Source organism: Mustela putorius, unplaced genomic scaffold (assembly GCF_011764305.1).
Source record: "Mustela putorius furo isolate JIRA1106 unplaced genomic scaffold, ASM1176430v1.1 tig00000127_pilon_pilon_pilon, whole genome shotgun sequence".
NCBI lineage: Eukaryota > Metazoa > Chordata > Mammalia > Carnivora > Mustelidae > Mustela > Mustela putorius.
The window spans coordinates 818,983-827,441 of NW_025421288.1; the positions used below are offsets into that span (position 1 = coordinate 818,983).

The 8,459-nt window shown below is 36.7% G+C and overlaps 1 protein-coding gene across 1 annotated transcript; it reads left to right on the forward strand.

The window, feature by feature from the left end:
• Window positions 1–5,007: 5,007 nt before the first annotated feature.
• On the forward strand, window positions 5,008–5,937 carry LOC101683795 (olfactory receptor 4A47-like). Its single transcript, XM_004782053.2, has one exon. It carries the CDS (start codon window positions 5,008–5,010, stop codon window positions 5,935–5,937), a length of 930 nt encoding a protein of 309 aa, XP_004782110.2.
• Window positions 5,938–8,459: the final 2,522 nt, after the last annotated feature.

Here is an 8,459-nt window from a genome sequence, read left to right on the forward strand (position 1 = left end):
GCATGTGCCCCCTTTGGATCACTACATTTGTATCTTTAGGGGTAAATACCCAATAGTGCAATTGCTGGGTCATAGGGCAGTTCTATTTTCAACATTTTGAGGAACCTCCATGCTGTTTTCCAGAGTGGCTGCACCAGCTTGCATTCCCACCAACAGTGTAGGAGGGTTCCCCTTTCTCCGCATCCTCGCCAGCATCAGTCATTTCCTGACTTGTTGATTTTAGCCATTCTGACTGGTGTGAGGTGATATCTCATTGTGGTTTTGATTTGTATTTCCCTGATGCCGAGTGATATGGAGCACTTTTTCATGTGTCTGTTGGCCATCTGGATGTCTTCTTTGCAGAAATGTCTGCTCATGTCCTCTGCCCATTTCTTGATTGGATTATTTGTTCTTTGGGTGTTGAGTTTGCTAAGTTCTTTATAGATTCTGGACACTAGTCCTTTATCTGATATGTCGTTTGCAAATATCTTCTCCCATTCTGTCAGTTGTCTTTTGATTTTGTTAACTGTTTCCTTTGCTGTGCAAAAGCTTTTGATCTTGATGAAATCCCAATCGTTCATTTTTGCCCTTGCTTCCCTTGCCTTTGGCCTTGTTCCTAGGAAGATGTTGCTGCGGCAGAGGTCGAAGAGGTTGCTGCCTGTGTTCTCCTCAAGGATTTTGATGGATTCCTTTCGCACATTGAGGTCCTTCATCCATTTTGAGTCTATTTCCATGTGTGGTGTAAGGAAATGGTCCAATTTCATTTTTCTGCATGTGGCTGTCCAATTTTCCCAGCACCATTTATTGAAAAGGCTGTCTTTTTTCCATTGGACATTCTTTCCTGCTTTGTCGAAGATTAGTTGACCATAGAGTTGAGAGTCTATTTCTGGGCTCTCTATTCTGTTCCATTGATCTATGGGTCTGTTTTTGTGCCAGTACCATGCTGTCTTGATGATGACAGCTTTGTAATAGAGCTTGAAGTCCGGGATTGTGATGCCACCAACGTTGGCTTTCTTTTTCAATATCCCTTTGGCTATTAGAGGTCATTTCTGGTTCCATATAAATTTTAGAATTATTTGTTCCATTTCTTTGAAAAATATGGATGGTACTTTGATAGGAATTGCATTAAATGTGTAGATTGCTTTAGGTAGCATAGACATTTTCACAATATTTATTCTTCCAATCCAGGAGCATGGAACATTTTTCCATTTCTTTGTGTCTTCCTCAATTTCTTTCATGAGTACTTTAAAGTTTTCTGAGTATAGATTCTGTGTCTCTTTGGTTAGGTTTATTCCTAGGTATCTTATGGTTTTGGGTGCAATTGTAAATGGGATTGACTCCTTAATTTCTCTTTCTTCTGTCTTGCTGTTGGTTGTAGAGAAATGCAACTGATTTCTGTGCATTGATTTTATATCCTGACACTTTACTGAATTCCTGTATAAGTTCTAGCAGTTTTGGAGTGGAGTCTTTTGGGTTTTCCACATATAGTATCATATCATCTGCGAAGAGTGATAATTTAACTTCTTCTTTGCTGATTTGGATGCCTTTAATTTCCTTTTGTTGTCTGATTGCTGAGGCTAGGACCTCTAGTACGATGTTGAATAGCAGTGGTGATAATGGACATCCCTGCCGTGTTCCTGACCTTAGTGGAAAAGCTTTCAGTTTTTCTCCATTGAGAATGATATTTGCGGTGGGTTTTTCATAGATGGCTTTGATGATATTGAGGTATGTGCCCTCTATCCCTACACTTTGAAGAGTTTTGATCAGGAAGGGATGCTGTACTTTGTCAAATGCTTTTTCAGCATCTATTGAGAGTATCATATGGTTCTTGTTCTTACTTTTATTGATGTGTTGTATCACATTGACTGATTTGCAGATGTTGAACCAACCTTGCAGCCCTGGAATAAATCCCACTTGGTCGTGGTGAATAATCTTTTTAATGTACTGTTGAATCCTAATGGCTAGTATTTTGTTGAGTATTTTCGCATCTGTGTTCATCAAGGATATTGGTCTATAGCTCTCTTTTTTGGTGGGATCCTTGTCTGGTTTGGGGATCAAGGTGATGCTGGCCTCATAAAATGAGTTTGGAAGTTTTCCTTCCATTTCTATTTTTTGGAACAGTTTTAGGAGAATAGGAATTAGTTCTTCTTTAAATGTTTGGTAGAATTCCCCCGGGAAGCTGTCTGGCCCTGGGCTTTTGTTTGTTTGGAGATTTTTAATGACTGTTTCAATCTCCTTACTGGTGATGGGTCTGTTCAGGCTTTCTATTTCTTCCTGGTTCAGTTTTGGTAGTTTATATGTTTCTAGGAATGCATCCATTTCTTCCAGATTGTCAAATTTATTGCCGTAGAGTTGCTCATAGTATGTTCTTATAATAGTTTGTATTTCTTTGGTGTTAGTTGTGATCTCTTCTCTTTCATTCATGATTTTATTTATTTGGGTCATTCCTCTTTTTGATAAGTCTGGCCAGGGGTTTATCAATTTTATTAATTCTTTCAAAGAACCAGCTCCTACTTTCGTTGATTTGTTCTATTGTTTTTTTGGTTTCTTTTCATTGATTTCTGCTCTGATCTTTAGGATTTCTCTTCTCCTGCTAGGCTTAGTGTTTCTTTCTTGTTCTTTCTCCAGCTCCTTTAGGTGTAGGGTTAGATTGTGTACCTGAGACCTTTCTTGTTTCTTGAGAAAGGCTTGTACCGCTATATATTTTCCTCTCAGGACTGCCTTTGTTGTGTCCCACAGATTTTGAACCGTTGTATTTTCATTATCATTTGTTTCCATGATTTTTTTCAATTCTTCTTTAATTTCCCGGTTGACCCATTCATTCTTTAGAAGGATACTGTTTAGTCTCCATGTATTTTGGTTCTTTTCAAACTTCCTTTTGTGGTTGAGTTCTAGCTTTAGAGCATTGTGGTCTGAAAATATGCAGGGAATGATCCCAATCTTTTTGATACCGGTTGAGTCCTGATTTAGGACCCAGGATGTGATCTATTCTGGAGAATGTTCCATGTGCACTAGAGAAGAATGTGTATTCTGTTGCTTTGGGATGAAATGTTCTGAATATATCTGTAATGTCCATCTGGTCCAGTGTGTCGTTTAAGGCCTTTATTTCCTTGCTGATCTTTTGCTTGGATGATCTGTCCATTTCAGTGAGGGGAGTGTTAAAGTCCCCTACTATTATTGTATTATTGTTGATGTGTTTCTTTGATTTTGTTATTAATTGGTTTATATAGTTGGCTGCTCCCACGTTGGGGGCATAGATATTTAAAATTGTTAAATCTTCTTGTTGGACAGACCCTTTGAGTATGATATAGTGTCCTTCCTCATCTCTTATTATAGTCTTTGGCTTAAAATCTAATTGATCTGATATAAGGATTGCCCCACTCCTGCTTTCTTCTGATGTCCATTAGCATGGTAAATTCTTTTTTCCACCCCCTCACTTTAAATCTGGAGGTGTCTTCGGGTTTAAAATGAGTTTCTTGGAGGCAAACATATAGATGGGTTTTGTTTTTTTATCCATTCTGATACCCTGTGTCTTTTGACAGGGGCATTTAGCCCATTAACATTCAGGGTAACTATTGAGAGATATGAATTTAGTGCCATTGTTTTGCCTGTAAGGTGACTGTTACTGTATATGGTCTCTGTTCCTTTCTGATCTACCACTTGTAGGCTCTCTCTTTGCTTAGAGGACCCCTTTCAAGATTTCCTGTAGAGCTGGTTTGGTGTTTGCAAATTCTTTCAGTTGTATTTTTGTCCTGAAAGCTTTTAATCTCTCCTTCTATTTTCAATGATAGCCTAGCTGGATATAGTATTCTGGGCTGCATGTTTTTCTCATTTAGTGCTCTGAAAATATGCCAGCTCTTTCTGGCCTGCCAGGTCTCTGTGGATAAGTCAGCTGCCAATCTAATATTTTTACCATTGTATGTTACAGACTTCTTTTCCCGGGCTGTTTTCAGGATTTTTTCTTTGTCACTGAGACTTGTAAATTTTACTATTAGGTGACGGGGTGTGGGCCTATTCTTATTGATTTTGAGGGGTGTTCTCTGAACCTCCTGAATTTTGATGCTCGTTCCCTTTGCCATATTGGGGAAATTCTCCCCAATAATTCTCTCTAGTATACCTTCTGCTCCCCTCTCTCTTTCTTCTTCTTCTGGAATCCCAATTATTCTAATGTTGTTTCATCTTATGGTGTCACTTATCTCTCGAATTCTCCCCTTGTGGTCCAGTAGCTGTTTGTCCCTCTTTTGCTCAGCTTCTTTATTCTCTGTCATTTGGTCTTCTATATCACTAATTCTTTCTTCTGCCTCATTTATCCTAGCAGTGAGAGCCTCCATTTTTGATTGCACCTCATTAATAGCTTTTTTGATTTCACCTTGGTTAGATTTTAGTTCTTTTATTTCTCCAGAAAGGGCTTTTATATCTCTCGAGAGGGTTTCTCTAATATCTTCCATGCCTTTTTCGAGCCTGGCTAGAACCTTGAGAATTGTCATTCTGAAGTCTAGATCTGACATATTACCAATGTCTGTATTGATTAGGTCCCTAGCCTTCGGTACTGCCTCTTGTTCTTTTTTTTGTGTTGAATTTTTCCGTCTTGTCATTTTGTCCAGAGAAGAGTATATGAGGGGGCAAGTAAAATACTAAAAGGGTGGCAACAACCCCAGGAAAATATGCTTTAACCAAATTAGATGAGATCCCAAATCGTGAGGGGGGAGAAAGGGGATAAAAAGAGGTTCAAAAAGGAAGAAAGAAAAAAAAGAAAAAGAAAAAGAAAAAAGAAAGAAAAAAAAAAGAAAAGAATTTAAAAAAAAAAGAAAACACCTTTCAGAAAGTGGTTGTTTTCTGTTTCCAGAATTGCTGTTCTTCTTCTCTTCGATCTGCCGATGGATTTTCAGGTGTTTGCAATCTTTAGATAAGCTATCTAGCTGATCTCCGGCTAGCTGAAGTAGTCTCGGCCTGCTATTTCTCCGCCATCTTGACTCCAGCTCAGATCACTTCCTTCTAATAGGAGAAGTCAGCTCCTATGCAGACTAGATGGAACCAAGAAATAATGTAACTTACTTTGTCCTCTTGGGCTTCACCCAGGATCCAAAGGAACAGAAGGTCCTTTTTGTTATGTTCTTGCTCTTCTATATTTTTTCTGTGGTAAGAAACATGCTCATTGTGGTGACTGTAAGTGTCAGTAAGACCTTGGGCTCACCTATGTATTTATTTCTTGCTAAATTATCATTTATGGATGTCATTTATTCATCTTCTGTTAGCCCTAGATTGATTTCAGACTTATTGTCTGGAGAAAATAGAATATCCTTCCATGCTTGTATGACTCAGCTATATACAGGGCACCTTTTTGGTGCAACAGAAATCTTTCTTCTGCTGGTGATGTCCTATGACCGCTATGTGGCCATCTGCAAGCCCTTGCATTATTTGGTGATCATGGGGCAGTGGGTATGTGTTGTGCTGCTGGTAGTGTCCTGGGTGGGAGGTTTTCTGCATTCAGTAATTCAGGTTAGTACTGTTTATGTGCTTCCATTTTGTGGTCTCAATATCACTGACCATTTTTCCTGTGACATGTACCCCTTATTGAAACTGGTCTATACTGACACGTATGTCATTGGCCTGTTAGTGGTGGCCAATGGAGGGCTGATATGCACTAATTTGTTTGCATTCTTGCTTATCTCTTATGGTGTCATCCTGCATTCTCTAAAGAACCTTAGTCTGGAAGGGAGGTGGAAAGCCCTCCAGACCTGTGGTTCCCACATCACTGTGGTGGTCTTCTTCTTTGTTCCTTGTATTTTCATGTATGCAAGACCTGCTAAGACCTTCCCCATTGACAAATCATTGAGTGTGTTCTACACAGTCATAACCCCCATGCTGAACCCACTGAACTACACTTTGAGAAATTCTGAGATGACAAATGCTATGAAGAAGCTCTGGAGAAGAAATATCATGTCTTTTAGTCAATAAGTGTATCATCCACCACGAAGAGAATTATTTTACATTGGATCCCATTTTCATAATATGTAAAAGTCTTCTTAAAATGATTAAGACTCTTTGTTTCAAGTGAATTAAGTTAAAGAATGGATAGGATGATTGTGCTATAATAACATTTCCCTTCTTGCTAGAATGTAAGGGCTATAGTGTCTTGTTGATCACTTTATTTATAAAGGTATAATACCTTTTTCTCAAGGAGTTACCAATGGGTAATAAATTAGTGAGGAAATTTTTATATGATTACAATAATTTTTAATTAAGTTATGTTTTAAAATTTGTTTTCTGAGATGTGTTTCATTTTTCATTAGATTCTTGTCATTTAAGGTAATCTTTTTATTATACTCTTTATAATATTTAATAAAGTATGGACTGTCTTGTATATTAAGTTTCTGCTGCCTTAGATATAAAATAAGTGTTTTTATAAGAAAAACTGAAGTGTAATGGATAATAAGGAGTACAAGAGTAGATCTCACACAATTGGAAACAATGTTGAATAAATTACCTACTTCTCTCTCAGTGTGGTCTCTATTCTTCCCCAGACTTAGTCTTGATCTGTTAAAGACTCATGAGGTAAAAACTGCAAATGCATTTCGATTTAAATATATGTATGTAATTTTTTCTCTGTGTATTTAAATGTTTGCCCTTCTTTGAAAGTTTGGTAGAATTCCCCAGGGATTCAATCAGGTCCTGGGTTCTTGTTTTTTGGGAGGTTTTTGATCACCGCTTCAATCTTGTTACTAGATATTGGTCTATTCACTTTGTCAATTTCTTCCTGGTTCAATTTTGGGAGTTTACAGTTTTCCAGGAATGCATCCATTTCATCTAGGTTGCTTAGCTTATTGGCATATAACTGTTGATAATAACTTCTGATGATTGTTTCTACTTCCTTGGTGTTCGTTGTGATCTCTCCCTTTTCATTCATAATTTTATAAACTTGGCCTTTCTCTCTTTTCTTTTGGATTAGTCTCACCAGAGGTTTATCGATCTTATTGATTCTTTCAAAAAACCAGCTTCTAGTTTCATTGTTACGTTCTATTGTATCTCTCGTTTCTACCTCATCGATCTCAGCTCTAATCTTGATTATTTCCCTTCTTATATGTGGAGTTGGTTTGATTTGTTGTTGATTCTCCAGTTCTTTAAGGTGTAGAGATAGCTGCTGTGTTCTGGATTTTTCAATTATTTTGCCCTTATTGTGCAACTTCTTTTGTAAACATAAACCTTTAAGTTGGCATAGTTTTGCTTATTTCTAAATTTTTAACTCAAGTATAGTTATCATACAACATTACAGTAGTTTCAGGAATATAGCATAGTAAGTCAACAATCATGTGCATTAGAGATGATCATCATGATAAGGGTAGTTTTGATGTGTTACCATACAAAGTTGCTATGTTGTTTGTGTTTGTGTTTCCTATGCTGTCCTTTTCATTCTTGTGACATATTTAATCACTGAAACTTTGTACCTTTCATCCCCTCACCTATTTTTGCCTATCCCTTCATCCCCCTCTGTTTTGGCAATGACCAGTTTGTTCTCTGTATGTATAAGTACATTTCTGGGTTTTGTTTGTTTCACTGTTTTTTTTTTTTTAATTCCACATATAAGTGAAATCTCTTGCAGCATTTTGAAGATATTCCGTACTAGTCCATAAGATCTCTTAGTTTTTCTTGTACTCCATATTACTCATTTATAAACATTTACTAAAATAAATGTATTCATTTCTTTTCATGTTTTTACTAACCTTTTCCTACAAAAATATATGCTTGTGAACATGTGCGAGTATGCATTTCTATGAGTGGAATTGTTGATGTATGTATTTGAAACAATGATCAGATAGTTAAATGTCAGTATTCATAGTTATTATCAAACTGTCATGCTTGAGATTGTAGTATTAGCTAAACTGCTTCTCACAATCTGTGAGAATATTTGTGTCCACATTCTCAACAAGCTATATCTGATAAATATTCATGGCAGAAAATAATCTGATTAAAATGTAACCTTTTTTGTTTTATTGAGTTTATCTTTAATATGATTTATTTTTGTTTTTCTGTGAATCACCTATAAATGCTTTTACATATTTCATTCAATCATTGATCTTTTCCATAGTGATTTTTATGATTGATTAGATTCTGAGGAAAGGATCCTTTTATTGTTGTGTATGCAACAATTGTCTTTCTGGCTTGTGATGTGTTTTTAGCTTTTGTATAATTTGTAAAATCCTTTTGGCATGCAAAAAATGGTCATAAAAGAAGTTGCTGTGGCTGATATTGAAGAGATTACTGCCTGTGTTTTCCTCTAGGATTCTGATGGATTCCTGTCTCACGTTGAGGTCTTTTATCCATTTTGAGTTGATCTTTGTATATGGTGTAAGAGAATGGTCGAATTTCATTCTTCTACATATAGCTGCCAAGTTTTCCCAGCTTATTGAAGAGACTGTCTTTTTTCCATTGCATATTTTTTCCCTGCTTTGTCGATTTAATTTTGTTTTGGATTGTTATTT

Excerpts from the sequence above, each read along its gene's own strand:
- LOC101683795 (XM_004782053.2), top strand. The coding sequence starts at position 5,008 with ATGGAACCAAGAAATAATGTAACTTACTTTGTCCTCTTGGGCTTCACC.